The sequence below is a fragment of the Sceloporus occidentalis genome, unplaced genomic scaffold (assembly GCF_023333645.1).
Source record: "Sceloporus occidentalis isolate IW3139 unplaced genomic scaffold, rSceOcc1.0.p SCAF_15, whole genome shotgun sequence".
Classification (NCBI taxonomy): domain Eukaryota; kingdom Metazoa; phylum Chordata; class Lepidosauria; order Squamata; family Phrynosomatidae; genus Sceloporus; species Sceloporus occidentalis.
Window position 1 is genome coordinate 10,605,469 of NW_028316995.1, and position 23,686 is coordinate 10,629,154.

At 36.3% G+C, this 23,686-nt stretch overlaps 1 protein-coding gene across 1 annotated transcript; it reads right to left on the minus strand.

Annotated features, from left to right (window-relative positions):
* Positions 1–1,672: 1,672 nt before the first annotated feature.
* LOC149303229 (filensin-like) lies at positions 1,673–13,958 on the minus strand. The gene is made up of 8 exons (XM_089481629.1): positions 13,585–13,958; positions 12,255–12,315; positions 11,304–11,399; positions 9,035–9,127; positions 6,843–6,950; positions 5,160–5,380; positions 3,498–3,583; positions 1,673–2,643 (listed from the first exon to the last, which is right to left on the minus strand). Exons 1-8 carry the CDS (start codon positions 13,956–13,958, stop codon positions 1,673–1,675), a joined length of 2,010 nt encoding a protein of 669 aa, XP_089337755.1.
* Between the last annotated feature and the right edge of the window lie 9,728 nt (positions 13,959–23,686).

Consider the following 23,686-nt stretch of genomic DNA (forward strand, 5'->3'; position numbering starts at 1 on the left):
CATTCTAATGCCAAATCACAACATTGGACAATATCAATAAGGAATTTGCTGGAGTTCAGCAAAATGAAAAATCATCTAATTTGAATGTTGTGCTTCTTTTTCCTGGGCTTGACATTTTCATGTAGTAGAAGTGCACAGTATGATACTATCGAGCTATATATCTATCATCTATTTATCTATCTAGCATGTATATCTTAAGAGCAAATTCAGTACAATCATTTATTATTTAAAGTCTTCTTGAACACTCAATCTCTTTATTCAAACAGATGTATTAAGAATATAAAGTAAAGCGGGACGTTGTTATGGAAATCCACATGATGCGTTCTTATCTTAAGCAATATGCCCTATGGTGTAGAGGACTGCATTGGGAGGCGGGTCCCGCGCCAAAAAACTTGCGGGCGCGGGCAGTCTTGCTGGGGCTGCGGGGGCGGGAGCGGGCGGTCAGGCACTGTACCTGCGGGTCCCGGTAATCCTGCGCAGTACCGCAAGGCTGTCTTCTCGCTGCTCCATAACAATGTCTCCTATCTTGCTCCACCCAGGAACAAGGCAGAGTCATGTGATGTGACGTCACTTCCTGTGACTCCCCTTGTTCCTGGGCGGAGCAAGAGAAGAGACGCTGTGAGGCAACAACTTGCGGGACTGCGCGGGAAATCAGGTAAGGAAGCGGGCGTGATTGGCCACAAATGTGGCGGGAGCGGAACACCCACATTGCGGGAGCGGTATTAAAAACAGCGGGAGCGGGCGGGAGCGGGATTAAAAAAGCAGTCCCGCGCAGGGCTCTACTATGGTGTTCCAGCTTGAACAGATAATGAAATTATGCTTTTTTCAAGGCTGAAATTACATTGCAAAGGGATTTGTGTTTATATTGCCAGACAGCATACAAGTTGCTTGCTGGCATTGAGACAATTGACAGAAAATAACAACACCATTTACCTTATATATCTAATGACTAAATGTCTGATAAACAGGGGAAGCTTAAAGCTGAGAAATAGAGATCTTAATAAAAACACTAATCTTGGGGTTTTATGTCTGATCATAACAAAGGTTCGACCGCAGAAATATTAAAAAGACGATGTTTTGATAATAAATTTGAACTCTTCCCTCTTTAGCATATTTGAAATATAATAACACTTTTGGTTTTGTGTTTGTAGAGTGTTAGTAAATAATTCATCCAATGGAGTAAATCAAGGCGCATATTTATTTTATGCAATTTCATACCATTGTAGATTTATGAATTCAATGACCCGCAAAAGAAATTTCTGCAACAATGATTTTGTTACATAATTTAGCTGTGAAATGAAGGGAAAAAAATGCATACGTTTGTAATTAATGCTCCAGAAAGTGAATCTTTATTTTAATGAAAATTAGCCAGATGTAGAACACTTCCATCTACATAAATTCAGTGAGAAGCGAAAGTATAATTTACATAATTGCTTAGTAAATATTAGCAAATGTGAAGCTTGGCCCGTCTTCACCGAATAATATAACTCAGCAGGTCATCCCGTGGTATACTAATTTTAATTGTATTACAGCATACTGGTGACCAAAGCTTAGAATTTTCAAACCCCCACCAACTTGAAAGGTTAAATGATTTGACTTAAATCACATCTTACTGATGAAAATCGATACACTATGCTCTCAGAAAATGAAAATGTTTTACTTTGCTCACATCCTACTTTTTTCTTGTTTTCTCAATCGTGGTTTCCACTATCATTGCCGTTTCTTCGTAACTCCTTATTCTGTCATCTGAAAACTTCTCAATCGATTCTACCACTTCAACTTTCTCATAACTCATTGAACTTGGGAAATCTCTCCCTCTGAAAGATGTTAAACTGTCTTCTTTGTCATTGTTTCTGCTTCTGCTAGATCTTTGTGGCTTCACAGAATCCAAACTTGAACTTCCTTGGCCGTGTTTATTTGTGTCTCCTGGTTTTATATCACTGGGTGTCTTCTTAGCTTCTTCCTCTTTGCCTTCTGATTGTTTGCCATTTTCACCCGCTTTGTCTTCTGATTGTTTGCCCTTTTCATCCACTTTTTCCTCTTCACCCCGCTTTATTTCATCTTTCTCTCTTGGCTCATCTTCTTTCCGTTCTTCTGAGACACATTCATCTTCCCCACTTTCTGATGGCTCTGAAGGTTCAGGCAATTCAGGAATCGGTAGTACGATGTCATCCCCTGGAATTATGTCATGGCTAATGCTGACATTGATTCTCCCACCTGCTTGTGGTATGGATGAAATGAAGCAGGGGTCCACATAACTTGATTCTCCAGTTACAAGAACGTAGCGACCCTTGGTGAAAAAATCTGGAGATGGTTCTGGTTTCTTGTAACCTCTTATTCTGTCTCTTACTATATTACATAACTTATCAAATGCTTTACTTATTTGTGCTCCATCTGGGACATCCTCAGGGTATAAATCACGGTCACATATATCAAAATCTTTTTCAGTTTCCCCTTGTGAAGGAGAATCAAACATGAATTCTTGTTGACCCTTATCTGAACTATGTGTTTGGTCAATTACTTTGTCTTCAATACCAATATCACCCTTATCCATAGATATCTCTTTCCTTCTTGAGGTTTTCCGGACAGCACCCTTTTGCCTTGGTTTTGCAGTAGCAATATCTTGTATAGCCAGGGTAATATCTGTAATATACATATTGGATATTTAGCATTGAAACTATATCACTGCATGTAACATAGAAATATCAGCAGAAAGTGTTCTCTAATATAAGGAACTAGTGGAAAAAACTATTTATTATATATTTACATATAAATATAATGAACTAGCAGCAAACCACTTATGGGTCACATAGGTGAATGTGTATGTATCCTGTATTCATTCAAATCATATGCCCACCCTTGAGTTTTAACTTAACTTAAAATCTTAGTGTCACTGGAGTCGCCTCCTGCTAATTCTATCTATTTGATGCCTAGTTTTTTATGGTTAATGATTTACAATTTAGGTGTCATCAATAATAATGTCATCAGACGTGTTGTTAGCAAGATTGTGTATACAGATGACTACATTACAGTACAGTACAGTATGAACACATTTGTGTGGATTTAAAACATGTTTAATTTGTGTGGATTTAAAACATTTGTACCATCTTGGATGCCTATGGATTTTAATGTAGGTGACCTTGTCTCCTACTTTCTTTTAGTGTTAAACTTTCCCTGATAGATCCATACAATTGATTCATATGGGAAACCATTGAAACAGTTCATATAATGAGCACCCAGTCAAGCAAACATTTCCTAAAAACTGACTAGTTTTAGATGTTGCTAGTAAAGAAAAATCGGAATTGGAAGATGGTCAGTTTATCACTCTCCTTGATGTCAGCAGTGAAGAATAAAGAACAGATGGTCACACTTTGTAGACCAAGAAAGTATAAAGCTTGCAGTCTGTGATATGAGTGAGCTTGACGGCTCACTGTTCACAGTCAGTGCATCAATGTAACATCAAGTCCAGCAATGGTACTATAATATACAGTCAGTACCTTTTCTTATTGTGGGAGATATCTGAGAGGTTTTGTAGCTTTGCATGAAGAGTGTAATTGGAGTTCCAACTATTGCAGAGTTCAGTCTAGGAGAGAAAAGGGGAGAACACAGAATTACATTTTTAACATTACAACTTTCTACAAAACATAGAAAGGCACAAAAATTGTATCAACCCCTAATAGTTTGAAAAAATAATTCAGTGAATAACTTTTTTGAATGAATTTTCTTAACTCTTGCATACATGCATAAAGCCATGTTAAGCTCACATCCAGGTTCATACCAACAGAAACTGGGCTGGACATATTATTTGTCAGGTCAGATGAGAAAGAGTTTATGGGCCTGTGGGTTTGGGTATTAAATACACACATACAGAAAACTAAGACTCCTGGTTCAGCAACCCAGAGCTCTCTCTCTTCTCAGGAGGGGCTTTATGAAGACATGGGGCTAGCCCCAGACAGCATTTAGCAGGTGGGAGTTAAAATGATGGTCTAAAAGAAGAAGCTAATCCAAGGCAAGTAGACCTCCACCAAGGCAAGGAGAGCAGCACCAGGACTGGGTCAGACCTGGAGACTATATTACATTTTATTGAAAGAACACCAGCACATTTCATAGCAATATATATATATATATATATATATATATATATATATATATATATATATATATATATATATATATATATATATATATATATATATATAGTTGTTATTCTGTCTCTCACTGTTCAAATAAACCTACCATTAAAATTATAGACTGATCATGTCTTTGTCAGTGGACAAAATCAGCAGGGGATCTAATTATTTTTTTCCTTCACTGTATGTATATACATGATCATATACATATATATATATATATATATATACACATACATACATACATACATACATACCCACACCCACACACACCACTGGACGTAACTAATTTAGCAAACAAGGTCTTTAAAAGGGGAAGTTCCATGGAAACATACAGTAATGTAACACTGACAGAAAAAAACATGTTCTTCTGTCATTTTATTTCAATAAACTTCCTGAATCTGCAGACCTGGAAGCTGCCATTGCTGTAAATCATGGGTGGCTTTCCCAGCTCAAACATCACACTGACAATGCTAATGAAGCACATTTGTTCTTTGACTTCCATTAAGCCTTATTATTTACACAGTGCTGTACAATGGTTAAACAGGTTATAACAAGTAAAATAGTAAAAACATAACAACTTAACTTACTTGAACAACTGGCGAGGAGGGCCCTGCTCAAACGAGCTTACGATCTAGAGGATTCTCTTAAGACTGAGCCATTTTTTTGTTTATCATAAGCAGTTGGATAAAAAGTCAATGTGTTTATCTTGTCTTGTCTAAAATAACAGAGCTACAGTAATACACATACAAATGACTAATATGCAGCAGCCTGACATTATAAAATGTAAAAACTAGAACTATTTAAAAAAGGAAACAGCATGTTATTTTTAAGAACATATTTCTCATCTGATATTAGTAATAAAAAGTGACTTCCTCCTTATGGATATAACAATGACACCCCCCTACTTTTTTGTTTGTCTGGGGTGTTAAGTTTAATTGCCTTTCCATAAGGCAGTGGTGGTGGTATGGACACAGCGCTAAATGCCAGCGTAGAGCACTCTGATCCCCAAATCTGTCTCAGTGTTACCTGTTATCCTCATTTTCAATGATACGCTTATATCTTTCCAATTCATTTTCCAAGGACTGTTGATATATTACAAGTTGGCGGCAATCATTCGTGAACTTTTCTAAATTTCTCTCCGCTTCTTCTATGCCCTTCCTCAGAACTTCAATCTGTTCATTGTACAGTTGGATCTCATCATCGTAACTCTCCTGTGTGTTCTTAATTGCCTGTTCCAGCATGGAAGTCTGTGGAAAGAAAAATATGTAAGAATACAATACCATATACTAGACTTGGGGCTGGCCAAGTCTTTGCGTTCGCCTTTGTGGGAAAAAAAACTTCAGATTCCACAAATATTCGCTTGTTCTCATGTTCTTTTCGGGCAAATATTCGTGTACGTTCTTCTGGTTCATTATTTTGCAAGGGTTTATACGGGGTTAACGCGTAACAATATGCAGTAGTTTTGCCGCCAGGATTTTAAAATTCCATTAGAGCGACTCTATCGGTTGCCGGCAGGGGGCTCCTCTGCCATCAACCAATGAAGGGCTGCCGCTCTTAATTGGTTGATGCCAGACAAGCCCCCTGGTGGCGACCAATAGAGTCGCTCTTACAGACCTTTAACTCCTGACAGCGAAGCAACACACAAGGCAAATACACTACTGGGTTAATATATCCATGCATACGCAAACTACATTTTCATTTTGTCTGGCCTCCTTTTCTTGTAAAATGGCCTAAATTAATTGTGCAATGTGCATTACACAGAATATTACACAAGATGGCGCCAGAACACAGAAAACGAAAACATTCCAAATCTCATTCACGTAGGTTTTTCATTTACTTATATTTTAATCACAGTAAAAACTGGCAAACAGCAAAATGCAGATAATACCTACTTAAAGAAAAAAAAAACTTAATTTTATTTTCAATTTTTGCAGTAAAATTCTCAGTCGTTTGCAACAAACACAATAATAACACTTCTATGTGAATAGCCACCAACTTGGGACCATGCCTCCCCCTCAAGGATCTCTGGGTCTGGTCCTAAATGCTGCTGGCTGCATGATGAAATTTCTCAGCGTGCCTGGTACACAAATGATAGGCATCTACATAGTTCTATCAAATTAATTCAAACGTCAATACTTGGTACCTCATTTTTTATACCCCCAGATGTCATACCCTCACCTTCCATGACGGACATGGCTAAAGGTAGACAGGGTGGGGCTATTGGCAGGGGAGATCAGATGATATTCCCAATCGTGATTACCACTAACTGGCTCAAAACATCTTAAGTAACCTTTCCTTTGACTGGAAATTACATTTATATTTGAACTGCAGACCTCAGTGGGGTAGCTTCAGCCAAGAAATTTCACTCTACCAACAGAATATTCCTGAAATGGTATTGGGGAAGACTAAGATTCCAATAAAAGTGCCAATCCTTAGAACACAGAGAACAGATGGGCACCTGGAAGGAGTTGGATGCCATTGAAAGACCTTAGAATGGTAAGGAGGTTACAATGGAGAGCTCCTTGCTTAGGAAAGGCCCACAAGAATTAATAAACTGAAAACCAGAGCTTTTAGAGCACAAGTTAACCAGTTCCTCAACAAACTGGTTATACTGATTCAGGATTAGGTGACCGAACCATTTTGTTAAAATGTCAAAGGTGTTTTTTATTATCCATTACTGTTTGCAAATCACATTATTAGACATCTTACCTCAGACTGTAGCTTAACCTTTTGAGCTTGTAGTTGACATAAGATACTCTTATATTCCTCTAGCTGGCATTGTAATATGGGGATTCTTCTTTCAGACATCAGCTTTTCCTGCAAAAAGCAAACACGTATAAAAATGTTTGCACACGTGGAACACCACAAGTTATACTGCTCATAATAAGCTTAGAATCCTTTTGAGGTTAAGCACGCTTTGTGTAGCTATAGGAGGTCAAACGTGACAAAAGCCATCCACAGTACAGATCACAGCAAGAAAAATGAATTACGCTGATGTCAACATAGACGTGCACACAACATCACCAAGGTAAGCCACTTTTTTGATCTCTTACCTTTGTTTATATTGGCATATGCCTGCTATAGGTGGATCACTTGGCTTATGGAATGCTAACCGCTAATGTGCTTAAAGGTTGTGTCTAAAACAGCAGACCTATGGAGGAGCCCATGGAACCATGCTTACTGTAACCCCTTGTGAGCTGGTGTGTCCCTTTCTTTTTGTGTCTACCACAATTACCTAGCTACTAGAATAGATGATAATAATGGTGATAATAATAACAATGATAATAATACAAAGACAATTATAATCATTTGCTCTTGAAAGTGAAAGTACTAAGAAAGTTCTTGAAGCTACTCTTACCCATGAAGTCCCAGGTGTGCTTTATCACAGCGCATTAGACAGCTCCTCAATGTACTTGGAAAACACCTTTATGATCAGATACTTGCTGGTCCTGAGTAAATATCACTAAATAACTCTATTCAGTTTCAGAGCTGTTGGCTGGGACCACATTTATATAGTGGACATTTTTACCAGTGGCCACCAACACTTAGGGCTTCTGCTCCTATACCCACATCTATGAGAATCAAGGACTTATGGCACTGGGGGCACGCATTTCCAGACCCATATCTGGAAATTATTGTGACTCCATGACAAGTAGCAGCACCTACTGTCAGACCCATATCTGCATATCTGTAAATTATCAAGACTCCATGACAACAGACACCCACTGTCAGATCGATATCTATAAAGTCTAAATTATATTATATTGAGTATATGATCAAATATGTGGTTTCTTTATTTTACAGCTCATTAGTTCACCTAATTCACTCCTGTCTCTAAAAATCAGTGGTCTTAAACCATACGTGACATTTGGAAGAATTCCTTAAGGCCTGTATGATGTTCATGAAGATTGATCTCTATCTTTAGAAACCTGGGAAATCTTGGAGATGGCTTTTCTGAATAAAACATTAACCACCTCTTGAGAGCAGTCTATGTACCCTTCCCTCCATATCTTACAATATGTTAATTAATCCAACTATTTCAACTACACAAGGTATGATGAGATGCAAGTAATGTGTTATACTTTCTGCATCTGTTATTGAAATGTTTATTGAGAATTGTAAGGTAAAACAGAAATAACATTGGAAGACAAAATCAAATATGATCTGTACAGTTACTTTATCACATGGAAGAAAGGGAAAATTATTGTATAGTAATAATATTTTGTCAGCTATATTCATTGGTTTTATTTTTTTATTTCTTAAAAAGTATGTTGCATAATATCCAAAGAGACACATTAAACTTTTTTTAAAGACAAATAATTTACATGCGTTATTGACAGTTGTTTACAACTAATATAAAATTATTATTTATTGTATTCAAATGTATAGAAGATCATAACAATTATGTTATGTATTATATTAGACATTTCTTTAGTTGTACTTTATGTTACTTTATACACGATTTTGTATTTTCACTGTTTTCCATGCCATCTGAAGAATAGATTGCTAAGGTCCTTAAAAACTAATATGACTTTACAATAATAATAATACAAATGTTTTGACAAAAGACTCCATTGGACAGTATATTACAATATTACAGTATACACTGTCCAGAATTTCAGGTGTCCCTCTGTTGGGAGTTGTGGCTAGAGGAGGGAGTGAGCAGGGCCGTAGATAGTAGTAGGTAGAGTGGTCAGAAGATCTCCCCAACCAGCTCTTGATCCATGCTGTCCTACTTTAGCAGGGCAGCTATCTGGCACGTCCTTCTAATGCTTGAAAATCAGGACTGTCCCATTAAAACATGGACTATAGGGAGGTATGGTTATTTGATGGTAATATGTGCTTGCAAGAAAAACTGAAAACAATCATTTAAAAATTGAAAATATGCCAGAATCTCTTACCTCATGCATTCCACCAGTAATGGTTGTCACAGGAGGAGTTGTTTGAATAATTTGTTGTAATATATTAACATAAGTCTGAATTTCCATGAGGTTCTGTTGACAAAGAAAGAGATTGTGTGTAACTGAAACATTCTAATAGATTTAAATAGGAAATAGAAGAAATCAAGCTACCCCAATATATAAAAATGACAGACCTTAAATGTGGTCAGACATAGAGTACATTGACAAAGCCGTATAAAATTATGCTGACAATTGATTTTGAATATTTTGAAGCACTTTTAACAACCAACATAGACTCCAAGACACGTTTCACAGAAAACAAATTTTGAATAATTTTATCTCTAATTTTTCCATAATGCTGTTCATGATTTTATCAGATATCCGCAGCCAATTGTGCTTTATTAAATTATTCTGGAGCACAATTTATAGGCAACCTGCGATCATGAGGGGTGAGGAGATTAGAGGTTACACATGTATGAGGTTAAACATGGGCGTTGTATGCTGGAAGAGATGTCTAGGACAAATGTCAGGAATGAAGAAAGTCAGGGATAGAGGAGAAAGAAGAGCACACCAACTTCTGAGACTTTCAAAGAGACAGGCGTATACCATACTAAGAGGTTGTTATGTGACTTTGAGACCTCTAGATCAGCATTTATAAGATTGAGAAGGGTATTTATATGGAAAATAATTGATTTTAAAGCACTGTGATAACCAATACCCAGCAAACATTATGAACTCTTAGAAAAATGTTTTCTTTCAGAGGCTTGGTCTTCATAGCTAGCAATCTGTCCATACTGTTTATATTTATTTCACATTTTGGTCTGGTTAATTCTACTCTGCACTTACGTTGACCTGTATAAAACAGTTTGCACAATTTATTCTGTGCCAGTTGATACCTAAAACAACAGCAATATTTATTGTAGTACCTGGTTGATTTGATAAATAATACTTAAGTGATGTAAGCATTTATTTATTGAAAAATATAAAACTGGTCAGAATCTGTCTACGTAAGTATCATGAGTTACACAAACCGACATCCTTTGTTTCGGAGTAATGTAAGTTCTTCTTAACCTTTTTGGTTTTTTGGTTTGGGGAGGCGTACCTCACAGGTTAAGGACCCCGGCTTTAAGATCTTCCTTTGGTGAAAGGATGTCTCCACTGTGATCATTATACCGTTTTACACAAAGGCCTATACAGTCTTCTGGTCAGCTTCACTCACTGATTAATACAATTGCCTGGACAAATGTGAGATCAAGACTGACCCCCCCACCGCTAATTTGTGCCAAGTAGTTTGAAAGGGTTGCTGTTTGGGTTTGAATGTTCTTTTACCTTTTTTTATGCAGGTACCTTTGATACAACCCATTTAATTACATAATATGCTAGTATTATTTTCTCCAACTTTATCAGTTAACTTTAAACGTATCTATTGTATGCATTAAATTTGATGGCAGATAAGAACCATTCAGCTCACCATTCTGCCCATTTTTCCTGATGTAAAGACTCAGTCCTTGATCTCTTCTTAGATTCAGGAACGTTTCATGTCTATCCCATGCATGTTTAAATTCCCTCACTGTATTAGCCTCTAACACTTCTACTGGGAGGGTAGACTGACTTACTTACATCTAAGTCTCTGGAAACAAATTTCCCTCCTGTATTATGTTAAATCCATTTAAGTAGTTAAAAGCTTCTATCACATCTCTCTTTTTTCCTCCAGCTATAGATATTGACGTCAGTTAGTCTTTCTTGAGACGTTTTATCCTATAGACTATTCACCATTTTTGTGGCCAAGGCAGAACGATCTTCTTCTTTCTGCTACTAATGTCTGTAGCATATTGTTCCAAATAGAAAAACTAACATGTGCCAAGTGGAACAGACATTAGCAGGTTGATCATTCATGAAGCTGAACAACTTGCAGGAATGCTCAATGCATGGTTGTAAAACTTGCCAGTGTATCCTGTCACCTTGGCATCTGCCTGTTAGAAGGTCCAAGAAGGTCCTGAAAACTGATAACTATATTGCCTTAGGATGAGTTTAGGTTTTACGTAAGGCTATTCCATCACTAATGAGGCCCTTCTGAAATAGGCTCCAAAAACTGTATCTGATACCTTTCTGTGAAGCTTGAAAGGCCACGTGGAACCCTGCATGAATGGCAAATGATCTGCTAGGTGACAGATTTTGTTAATAGACATCAGAGCACAGAGTTGTTTCCTATAGTTAGGATTTGTTTTGTAAAGAACTCAATGGTGCAAACAAAGATCATGAGTTTTACCTTCTTGTACCTGTCCTTTGCAGCATTAATGTCATCTTGCAGGAATTGAGATTCAATCTGTAGTTCAAGATTACTTAGTAAAGCTTCATCTGCTTCCTGGAACAAAATAAAATAACAATACAATGACATTAACCAAACAGCAATTAAACGAAACCGTTTGTAGACAGGCATAATGAATGTTTTAGTAGGCTGTGGATAAATCCAGTTTGCTCTTCAGCATTGCTTATCCAGTTTACAGACCAGTTTTAAATGTTTACAATAAAGTCTTGAGTCTATTTAGTGACTTTAATACAACTGTGATAGTCCCAAAGATTTTTTAAAAAAAGTTTATTTATTATTTTGAGTATGATGTTCAAAAGTTTACTTTATATTAAAAAGCAAAACCTAAAATGGGAATGTGTTATATATTATAACATGTAACTTCAAAGCCATAAAGATTGCTTAAAAAGTCTGGAGGGTGAATTCATTAGAATGCAACTGCATATGGGAATACCTCATATGCCTCAATCTCAGAGCGAAGGGGCAAAACCGCAGGGTCAAACAGTGTCGAGCTGGCTCAGTCATACTATATATTGATCCTATGATATCTAAGACGCCTTATTAGTGTTTTTGCTACTAGTATGTCACAGTTGATATCCCTACTTGAATGCAGGTGACTGAATTAAGTGTATCTTTAAATGGCAAGTCGAGGTTTCCATGAGAACAGGTGTTAGAGCCATTGGTTAACACATTTGATGTAAAAAAAAAGGGTGAGCTGAGCCACCTAAGACTTCCCCTAAACTTTTGGTCCTTGCGTGTGTCTTTAATCGAGGTATGGAAGTGCTGAGTATGACCCTGACAAGGCCTATGCAGTGCCAGCAACTGGGTTTCCCACCTATAATCATGAAGCATAGATTACTAGTTCATGTGTATAACGGTACAATAAACCTTATTTTATCATCTAATTCTTACCCTATTTAGACGTTCCAGATTGTCTTTCAGAAGATGCTGATAATCACATTCATTCCTATATCTGCAAATTATACAAATTATATTATTATAAACAAATGTACATTATATCACATGCTGAAAAGGCATTATCTGACCTTTAAATTGTTTTAGTACATCATGATTGATGTTTAGCGCTTTCAAAATAAATATTTTTTGAAAGTCTGTATAAAATCTTTAACCCAAAACAAACCAATTTTTTTAGGACATGAAACTTAAAGACATCGGACAATTACATCAAAAAATGATTATTAATCATTTTTCTCACATATTATATGTTAATAACATATTAATTATACAATACCAATAATAATATAATACAATATTTCAATAATATGTTAATTAATAAATGTTAACACATAGTAGATTTCACTGTTTTAGCTGCATTTTTTGTAATGAAATAATTAGCAATACAAGAGTAGATTCAGAATTCACATCTTAGCTTCATTTATGTCTGGAACTACTTTTCACACCAAACTAAAAAGGTATTATTGTATATTTAAAGAGACAACTAAAAGTTTTAATGAGCTTGAGAATTAAATGAAGTCCAGCTAATCAGGGGATTTATATTGTAAATTATAGAATACAACATTGGCACATTTGTCAACACTTCTATTGCAATTACATGACCTACACCACCATTGCCAATGAGAACAATGAATCAACTCTCTCATAAGTGTGTAGGTATTGTTATTTTAATGAGTGGTATATGGTGAAGGGGTCATGGGTTTGGGAATGGAGAGCTGAGATGGGTTGGCAAATGAGAAAAGAAGAGAGCTTCATGGGGATAGAGGAAGAAATGAGACTTGGTGAAGGAGTGATTGTGCTCTGGTGACAGAAGGAAACACATTGTATTTACGTGTAATGTTGACTACATATTTACCCTAGCAGTAATATATCTCTGAAATCCTGACATGTCTGATTTCATGAAATAAAGTCTCCACTGTCATGCACAGTACATGGGTACCGTTGATAACATATGGGTTGTTGTGAAACCTCTTCATAATAAAGGAGCAACAAAATAATTGTTTCAATTGAATTAAGACATAAAAACTGAAAGTTACTGCAAGCAGTACCTTTAAAAAGACAAAGTCCTACATTAATCATGTACCTATTTAAGTCATTTTTTTAAACCAAGCTCTTATATGAAAATATATAAAATAATTATCACAGAGATAAATGCAAATATCTTAACATTTCCCTGAATTCTATAATGCATGATTGTTTAGCAGTTGATTTTACCTAGTTACATTTATCTGACTTATGAATAATGTAAAATGGATAAATATCTTACTTGTTTTTAAATTCATCAACTGTTCTTTGAGCATCTTTATATTCCCTCTCAAGCTTGGATCGATCAGAAGATAGCTCCCTAAGTCTTTGACAGTTGAGCTCTATCTGTTCAGCAAATGCTTCTTCCAAGCCAGAGAGCTCATCCATTCGCTGGAAAGTCTCTAGTTGTTTCCTGAAGATGGCATTTCTTTGTTCCAGAACTCTTGCTCGGTTGATATAGTTTGCAAACCTTTCATTAAGGTCCTGCAAGTTTTCAAGGCCTTGAGCTTGCGATAAGCCAAGGCTGCTGAAATCTACTAGACTTTGTTCATCAAAACCATCAGATCTTTCATATTTTTCCTTGCGCACTTCACGCAAGTAACTAGTTTTGTACATTTTTCTTTCCTTCCTCAGTGGAACTTTCCTTTGCGCAAGCCAAGTCAATCTAAGCAAGCATCTAGTAGGCAAGAGACAGAAAATGCCTCTGGACCCTCTCTCCCGTGTATGGAATGGAATGCAATCTGTGATAAAGTAACTCAATGAAACTACAGTTCAAAGCAGTTTGCCACAAGAGTATTGTTCTGTTGCTTTCCACTATTAGTCAGCATGTATTTTGTTCTAGATGCAATTGTTTGTTAAAAGCAGTGTTCTTTTTCTGTGTACAAAGGGTTAGATTAACAAACACAAAAGAACTGCATTGCCATATAATTAAACATAGAGAAGAGAGCATTTGCAGTTATTAGTTTTAATATGGCCATTTTTAAATTAAATATATATTTTCTTATTTTTTTCCAGCTTTATACAGTGTAAACACTTGTCAACACCAAGCTCACTTCCACAACGCAGCACATATGAAGGCCCACTCCAACACCCTATGGATCGTAGGAGGTTTAGGAGACCAGAATCTCATAATTTAATTATTCTGTTTTTTTTAATTGAGACCTGTCAAGTTGCCAAGTTGAACATGCGTGTGTTGATGTTTAATTTTAACCAGTTCATTAAATTAATCTGCATCTTGCAGTTTTCCAAACCAAAACAACACAAACGCAACATCATCGTTGTTAAATAATTGAGCTGTGACTGTAGCTGATATTGAGGAGTTGCATCAAGCTAATCTTAGTTACGTCTGCAAGTGGGATGATTAGTGACTCAATATCATCAATAAACAAGTATTGTCGATGATGATAGTGTATATCTTGACTGGAATGGCCACAATAAACAAAATGCATTAACCCCAAAATGCATGCATGATATATATGTATGGGGCCCAACAATATATCTTTGCCCACTGCCAAAATAGATTTCAAGATAACCTTGTTTTAGTGTCCAACTTAATATGACAGCCAAAATTAGATAATTCACTTGGAGAATCCCAGAACCATACAGGTAAGTAGATTTATTACAAACATCAACACATACTGATACAGATAAGGAATAGGGCCCTTCCTTTGTGAGCTTCTCATATATTATGATGTTGAGGGGTAATGAGGCAGAAGCTAAAGGACTGACTGGTTGAGGATGATTTCCCTGTAGCAAAAGTCATGTAGAGAAGTCAGCGGAGTGGAGATCTCAAAGATGGAGAGAACAGATGGTGTCTTTCCAGATGCATGTTTTGGAGTGTTAAGGGGATGAGTTGTATGCGTCTCTAAACAAGTGGGTTTTTAGTAAGTGTGTTTAGTTAGAATAAGTGAGGAAGAGTCTGACAGAACAAGGAAGGGAATTCCAGATAATAGGTGTTGTACAGCTGAAATCTGGCAGGCGTGAGTGGGCAGAATGGAAGAGATGCCACTCTTCTGTACAAAAAGTACTTCTACGTACATGTGAAATAAACATGCAGCTGTCTGTTTATTTTTTGGTCAAGCATTACTTTGTAGTGGCAAAACCCCATACCTCAACTTTTACTTTTTCGAATTAATTAATGATGTAATAAATGCATATTTGATTCTAATGAGCTTTATTTTTTTATTAAACTATACTATTAGCTGAGGATGTCATGGTGGATGTTAACTTGTGACAGTGTTTTCAATTCTAATTCAGTCTTTCTGGAATCCTGAAAAGGCTTATCACATAATACCAACTGAAGTGGAATGGCTTTCAGTGCAATTTTTGTACTGATTCAGGTTTCTCACTGTTAGCGAACCCATGACAGCTGCAAACCAGAGTCCTCTATAAACACATTGTATCAAAGGATATACCTGTAAATGTATATGCTTTCTTTAGAAAAAAACATTGTAACAGTTAAATACTATTTTGTTATGATTTCATGCAATGTATTAATAAGAATTCTATTTTAGTTTGGAGTCAAAAAAGTGTGGATTACATGGTTCAATTGAGGTAAGTATAACACATTCTATATATATATATATTGTGCTAATGAAATTGCTCTGCCAGGGTCATGGGAATTCTCAATATGGCTGCCTAGATGCTATGTGCTCATGCATGTGTAGCAAACCCAGCAACCATAATTGATAGACAAGCCATTTGACGTTATCACCTTCTATAACTATTTATTACTGGGAATTCTCATTGTGTTTTTATAATATCACTTCACCAGAATCAGGAATCAGCACTCACTCCCCACAGGAACTCAGGTGCTTAGCTGTGCCGGGAAGGGCCAGCTCCCCAGTAAATCAAAATAGAAAAAGGCTCCAGGCACTCAAGGGTTCCATCAGACAGATTTATTGAAGGAAACGGACAACAACGTTTCGACCTCACAATTATCAAGTTTTTTTTTTTTTATAATATCACTGGCAGAAATGGCACCTTGTGTTCACATGGACGCGAGTACTGACTTCAGTGGCACATTTAGATTTAGATTTAGCTATTTTCTCCATTTATCTACATGAACAGGGGAGCCCAACAAGACTACCTGCAATTGGGACATCATTTTATGTTATACCACTGTGTATATTGCAATTCTATGTGTACTTTTTATAGGTTTATTGCATTTTGTTGTAACAGTTGTAATGTATTGGAGTTGATCCTCCTTGATGCGTTTCATGGCTCTGGCTGTTTCTGGTGGTGGGGGGTTTAGAAGGATTGGTGGAGTCAGGGAAGGGGCTGGAAGAGCCTTTATAGGCTATAGGTAATTGGGCTTAGGCCTCTTTTTGAACCACATTTTCTAACAGCAATACCACCCTCCCACCCCTATGCTTGTTTTTGTGTTTTGGCTGGCAGGTCTCAGGACATTGTGCTCTTGTGTAAGGGCTGGTTATATGTGCACAGCCAGCCCAGCCCGAGCTGCAAATAGCGGGCCTGGTTGTGGGGGGGTAACCAAGATTGTCATGGTTATACACTGCTGCATTGGGGTACCTCAGCATGTCATAACCAACAGGTGAAGATAATTTGCGCCCTGAGCAGACCTCCTACAATGGGGACTGATGTTGTTTTAAGTGATTGATGCCATTTAAAGGTTATTCTAGATGTAATGTGAAATCGCTTACGTCAGCTTGTACACTGCCGTATGTAAGTGTGTCTCTTCCAAGTTCTGTACATTCCCTCCTAAAGGGACAGAAACCTTTTTCCCTCCAAGTTGGAATTGCCAATGTAGGGACTGGGCTGGGAACTTTGAGGCAGAATGTGTAGACACCAAGTAGTAGGCGATCCAGATCAAGAAAATGGTAATATGCAGTCCAGAAGGTCAAGGGAAAGCAGCACAGGATCATCTCCACATCTCCTCCCACAGCTGCCTCCTTAAGATATGCAAGAGAATTGCTCGAAAATAGGTTTTGAATTCTAGAGGAAGCTATCCTTACGAAGTATCCTGCTATCTCCTGCTGTCTCGTGGCTTCATGCTATTGGAATTATACACACTCTAGACTACCTGTCTGGGACTATACTATATCCATGGTCCTACACCCCCCCCCCCTTGTAATGTAAGTTTACCCACCAAATACATGGCCACCAACAGAAGCTACAGATCTCAGACAAGTACACTTTGATGCATCTATGGAAACTGACCATAATGCTGAGAGAAAACTTCAAGCTAAGATCCTCTAGGCCACATTCATATCAACTAAAGTGCTTTAGACAGTGCTTTATCGAATTATTATCAGGTTGTTATCACGTACACTATATAATACTGTTCAGCTTCAATATGTTTCCAGGGACACAAAATATACTTAACAGTTCCTGGAAGCATGAAAACAAGGCAGCTATTTTAATGAGGAGAAAAAATTCTGTTCAATGTGTACGACTCTCTGCAATTACAGATTTTATATTTTTAACCCATTCACTATTGTTGCTTTTTTTACCGTTAAATGATGTGTGAAATGTTTGTTTTTTTATTTTAGTGATATTATATAAGTAGTTAAACATAATAAATTAGGTTGTAATTTGGCTATATAATAATGAGGTTGATATAGAACATGTGAATGCTTAACCAATTACCGTAGGAAATAAGTGTTATTTCTTTTACGCTATTCCATATTAAGTCAGTCCATACACAGGAAGGGTTGTAGAGGGTTAAGAGTTGGCAACTCGCTAAAAACCATGTTAATGACAGACTAAAAGAACATGAAGATTTTTGGCCAGCATCAGGCAGCTGGAACTGCATTTTTGGCAGCACAAAAGAGAAACGACAAAGAAACGTTAATTAATGTAAATCTGCATGACAAATAAAAGATACAACACACTCATGTTGTTAATTGCTAAGCAATGGTTTTCTCACAGAAGAAAAAAACATTATACCTGGTAATATGATAAAAGGAAAGACTCCACCTGACATTGGTATGACTGAAAAATGGATTATGACCAAAAAATTGGATTCATTTTTTGTTTTGTTTATGGTCCATTTGTTTTCAGACAACACATTTAGTTTCTGCCCTTTTGGATAAAATTTGGAGAGCTGTTTCAATTCATAAATTAAATCCATTGTCACTGTCATTCACTTTCTCACACTCTGTCTCAAATGTCTCTTCTCCACAACTACTTCCAAGTCCCTGTCTCATTTTCCACAGGTCTTGCCTCTTCTTGTTCTTCTGTCTTCTTTCCTTATCCACTTCTACCCGTGTCTTCTTTCTTCGTGTGCTTCTATGTGAACGTGATCTTCCGGTGAACTTCTACAGAAGTGCTCTGAGTGGCAAGAATAATGAAGACGGAGTGTGAGGTGACAATTCTAAAAGGGATTAAGGGTCGTGTTACCAAGTTAGGTTGAAATTAGCAGGCACAGCCTATTAAATGAACAGTCAAGTCAGCAAAATTTTACTTTTCTTTCCCCTATTCTAGTGTGCTTAGTTGCAGCTCAAGTTGACAGAAGAGAGGAGCATTTGAATATCAGGAGCCTTGAGAGATCCCAATGTGATCCTGTCTTAGAAATCAATTGCAAACTTAGTATATCAGTTAATAGATAAAACTGATGTCAGTCAGCCCTATTAATGCACTTAGCACCAATACTACTAAATTAAACTACCCTCTAGTGTATTTGAAGATATTCTAGAATCTTTTACTTCTTAGAGAAAGATTTATGATGTTTTTTCTTTTTTTATTATTCTGCATGTATGTGTGTCAAAGAAAAGCTGTAAGATCTGGGTAAAAGATATATTTCATCATAAGCTTACTGAACATTGGACATTTATTGCACACCCTAGACTACATTTAACAACTTAAATAATGGCAGTGAAATTAAAAAAAATCATACTGCTTCGTCCTTAAAAAGCCATGTTTAGATACTGAAAGTGGACATGGTAGATAATGAAAGCGATGAGCAAGGCCTGCTAGAGCTCTCAGCTCATAGGTAGCAACATATTTTGGCCTAGTGGTCTAGGACCAGGCCTAAGGTGTCTCTTTTAGCGGGGTGCCTGTGTTTGCATAAATAAATTCACTAAATAGTGAAGTCCAGGGGGTGGCAATCCCCAGCACCAAAATCAGGGAGGGGAGCATGCCCTATACAGGACGGTTACATAGTTTTAAAAAGTGACACAACTGAGTTTTCTTAGCTTTATTTAAGCCACCACATTCAGATAGACAGGGCACACTACTCAAAGAGTCTTGTGAAGGAGCTAAAAGTATTTTTCTAATAAGGTCAGGAACAAAGCTTTGCCACTTTCTATGTGTGGGACAACATCTATTGATTTGTTGTATTATGTAAGGATTTTGTATCCATAAACCTTGTATCAGTATGCAAGATATTGTAAATAAAGTTTTGCTTTATTTTTCACTCACTTATGATTTGTCATTATCACCCAAATAAACTGTTATAATATTTAGTGAATTTATTCATGAAAACACAGGCACCCCGCTAAAAGAGACACCCAGAAGAGTGCAAGCTGCACTAAAGATTAATGCACTGCGCGGGTAAAAGGGAGAGCTCTATTGTGGATTGGGACAATGGATGAGAAGGAGGAGAGAAAAAGGTGATAGAAGGGGTTAAAGAGGTAGAGAGGAAGCGGAGATTAGAGAAACAAAGTGAGTGGGTGAATATGTGTATGTATGCTTATGGTGTTTGTGTTAGTGTTAGCTTGCATATGAGCATATGGTGATAGAGTGTGCTAAAGTATGGTGTTAAGCATGAATGTGTGAGCTTATGATGTCAGGTGTGAGCATAGGGTTAGTGGTTTCTGGGAGAGGAAAAGAGATAATGTGTTATTTACAGGAGTAGTGCGGAAGATATACTCTACCCACGCGCCACTAACCCGAGGCTCTTCCTTAGATATTGCTTATTTTAAGGTTCATTCTGTGAGAAGCATTTAAAAATGTTCCTCTTAGGTGGTAGATTGGAATACATTCTTGAGGCTGCAGATTGGTCTTGAGAGTTGGCCTATAGAGAATGTAATTTTAAACCTGTCACTCACGTTTCCTCTGCTGGTATCACTTAATTTCCTATAGCTTCACAGCTTATTCAAGACAGAAGGCAGATGTTATCTCTGCCTATTGAAACAATGTTTTAACATCCTGAAAACATGTTGTTGTGTCAAGTTTTCTAGTAGTTTTATGTTATTGTCAGCTTTGAAGATTTGGAACGGACTATTTGGAAAGAGTTCTTATTGGTGGATTGAATATTCCCTAAACGTGTTATTTTTTAACTATTTGCTGTTAAAAATATAGTTTGCTGCTATTGGGAGTAGTAAAGAAAGTGAATGCATAGTATTCAACAACCGCCTTTAATATGAACATAAATAAATGCAGTGGTGTTTTTTTGTATTAGGTGTATTTGAGAACAATTTTCACTTTGGTGGAGTTTTTGCACTCCTTTTTAATAGGAACTACCTCAGTGAGAGGAAATAATACAGTAGTGAAAAGAATTAGTGAGAATACAGTTTTAAAGATGGTTTTACATGACTTTAGTGTTATGCGAAATTTAATACAATTTTGATTTTTTTCTCATGAAAAAAAGGTATCATAAGACAGGCATAATTGTAACTTGAAAACAGCAGATGGCACCAGTGCATTCAGTTCAACAGACAGATGCAGTATAGAGCTAGAAGGAAGGAGGTCCAAGGAGTTGGTAAGAGAACAGAAGCAAAATTTGAAAGCTCAGATTGCACAGCTGACAAGTGAAGGAAGCTTGATATTTGATACAAGGATTAAAAAAAACTCCCAATTGATATTATTTATTTAGAACAGGAGTTTGTTTTGAATGCCAGAAGAAAAGAATGTTCTTGCAGTGCTCCAAAGTACAGGTAATTTTGATCTATACGTCAATCACCGATGAATTTACTTTTATATTCATTTTTAAAATGCTTGTAAATAGCCTTTACATAAAAAAATGTTAACATATAATAAATATTTGTTGTTCACTTGATTTAGTAGAAATTTGTATGAACTCTATATCATTTTAAAACATAATACATAGATTTATACGTAGGATGTAAATAATTTTAATATATATTATAAAAGTATAATCAGCAATGAGTTTGTTGAAATATGGGCTGAACTGCACACTTATACTAATTTTGTTTTTGCTATTTTGTTTTTTATCGTTATCAGAAAATGCAATTTTTTTGCACAGCTGTCCTCACAGTATATAAACAATAACACTTTGTGATATATAAAATAATAATAATAATACTTTGTGATATACTCCTGCTTCCATTTGCTGTTACCTGTTATAATGGCACTTTAAATATTGTTAGAATTGTTATTTAAATGTATTGCTTGCCTCTACTGCACTTAATAGATCATATCATATAAAATTGTATTGTCCCTTAACCATATTGCTTTAAGATTCCAATAGCATTATAAAGTACAGATAATATTAATGATCTTGATTACAAATTATGATAGGGACAGCATATTTGCACATGATGTTTGATAAATTCAGCATGGTGTCTTACTGCGTTAAGCCGAAATAAGGTCAGAAAGCCTTGAAGATGCAGGCATTGAAGATACAGAACAGGCATTCATTTAGCATACAACATTATGAGAAAATCATTTTGTAACCTGAAGGGCTTGTAACTGTATAATGAAATTTTCAACAAGGAGTACCTTAATACATTTGTGCCCTGCCGGCAGATGTTACAATTAAACTGGTTGAAGAATAAGTTTTTCCCTTCCATTTACAATCTATAAGGAGCTAGCTGCAAGTATATCATTCTTAAAAAACCTTTTGCATATTGCAAATCACCTTTTCATTTTTACATGCTAATTATTTTGTTTGTCGCCAATTGAGGGTACCAGTTCTTGATATAATACAACCTCAGAACCTAAAATTAAGGGGGGAGGATAATGGCTACTGAGATTTTAATAAACTATTAACCCCTGTAAGACTATGAAAACTCATGTTCCATCCCCAGGGCAGTCAGTATAAACATTATGTATACTGATTCAATAGCAAACAGTCTGCATAAAGGCAAACTTTTAAAACCTGTACCGACCGCTTATAAACTTTACAAAGGTTATTTTAAAAGCCATCACATTTATAGATTCTGTATGTCGCTATTGCCATAACCCACCATTATCATGAAATACGCTTGCAATATAATCAGTAAACATGCCAGTTGCCAGTTAGCCCACTGATGCATGAAATAAAAAATAGTAGAATAGTATTTTTTTTTCATGGAGTGTTTTTTACCAATTCTTAGTCCTTTTACGACCGCCATGCGCCCAATTATATATATGATTGCTGTGTTGTATTTAAAAGGAAAATAATTGTGTTCCTATGCAAGGAAAGGAGCACTGGATTTTATGACACGCTTTTACTTTGAAGTGTCCTTAAGAAAGCAGTACTTTGTGCCTCCAGTGCCAATTGTGAGATACCATTCTGTTTAATGAAAAATACAATACTAAAAAGACTGCTTTCTTTGGATGTCGATCTATTGTGATGCATTAATTCCCTCCTGAGTGCATTTTATCAGGCTCAATTTTTTTCTCTTGGATTGCGTATGGTAAAATTGTGTTTAATTGTGGTTCTTAAAAAGCCCAAGGAACATTGCTACTTAGAGTATACAGATATGATCTTCATTTGTAACAATATAATATAATAAATAAATGGAGAGGCTCTAAATAGGAAAAGCTTCTTGATTTTAACTTCAGTAGTTAAAAGCATTCTGTAGTATGAGTGTTATACAGAGGAATATAAAAATTGGTTTTATATAGTAACTACTTAAAAATATGGCTTATCCAATGAAATTCTTGAGTTTAAAGATTCAATGAATATCTGATGTGAGCGCTGTAAAAAAAAAAAGGTAGGATACATATCTTAAGAAACAGTTAAAATAGCTATAAGAAAACACTTTAACAAACACTATTCAAAACATAGCTTTTAAAGAACCACTGTGTTCCACCTCCTGACAAGCAACCTAACGTGTTTCGCCCAAAGGGGCTTCTTCAAAGATGAATGTGTGACAAAGTCAGTAATAACACAGTAAAAGAACAGTAACTTTGGCTAAAAAGAAGCCAGCGATAATCCCTGAAAGGAAAGAAGATTTTGAAATTCCCACCTGTAAACGTTCCCTTACCTAAAACAGGTAATATACGTTTGATTAAAGGAGATATTACATTTACAGTGTATTTTGTTAATGTTTTGCAGAACAGGTTTGGTTCGAGCGGTGCTTGTTTTCTATCTCACATGATCAAAAATGAAGAAACTATTTGGCATTTGAGGTCTCTCTTCCTCCCCTTTGACTGATCTCAAGAAGTGATTACGAAGACATTTATTCCAAACACTACATCCTGAAGCTTCAGCC

Bases quoted from the DNA above. Each gene is read 5' to 3' on its own strand.
- LOC149303229 (XM_089481629.1), bottom strand. From the start codon at position 13,958: ATGTACAAAACTAGTTACTTGCGTGAAGTGCGCAAGGAAAAATATGAA. The intron at 5,381-6,842 runs GTAAGATGTCTA...TTCTTTCCACAG, and splicing joins AGGTTAAGCTACAGTCTGAG to ACTTCCATGCTGGAACAGGC. The intron at 3,584-5,159 runs GTAACACTGAGA...TTTCTCTCCTAG, and splicing joins ATTGAAAATGAGGATAACAG to ACTGAACTCTGCAATAGTTG.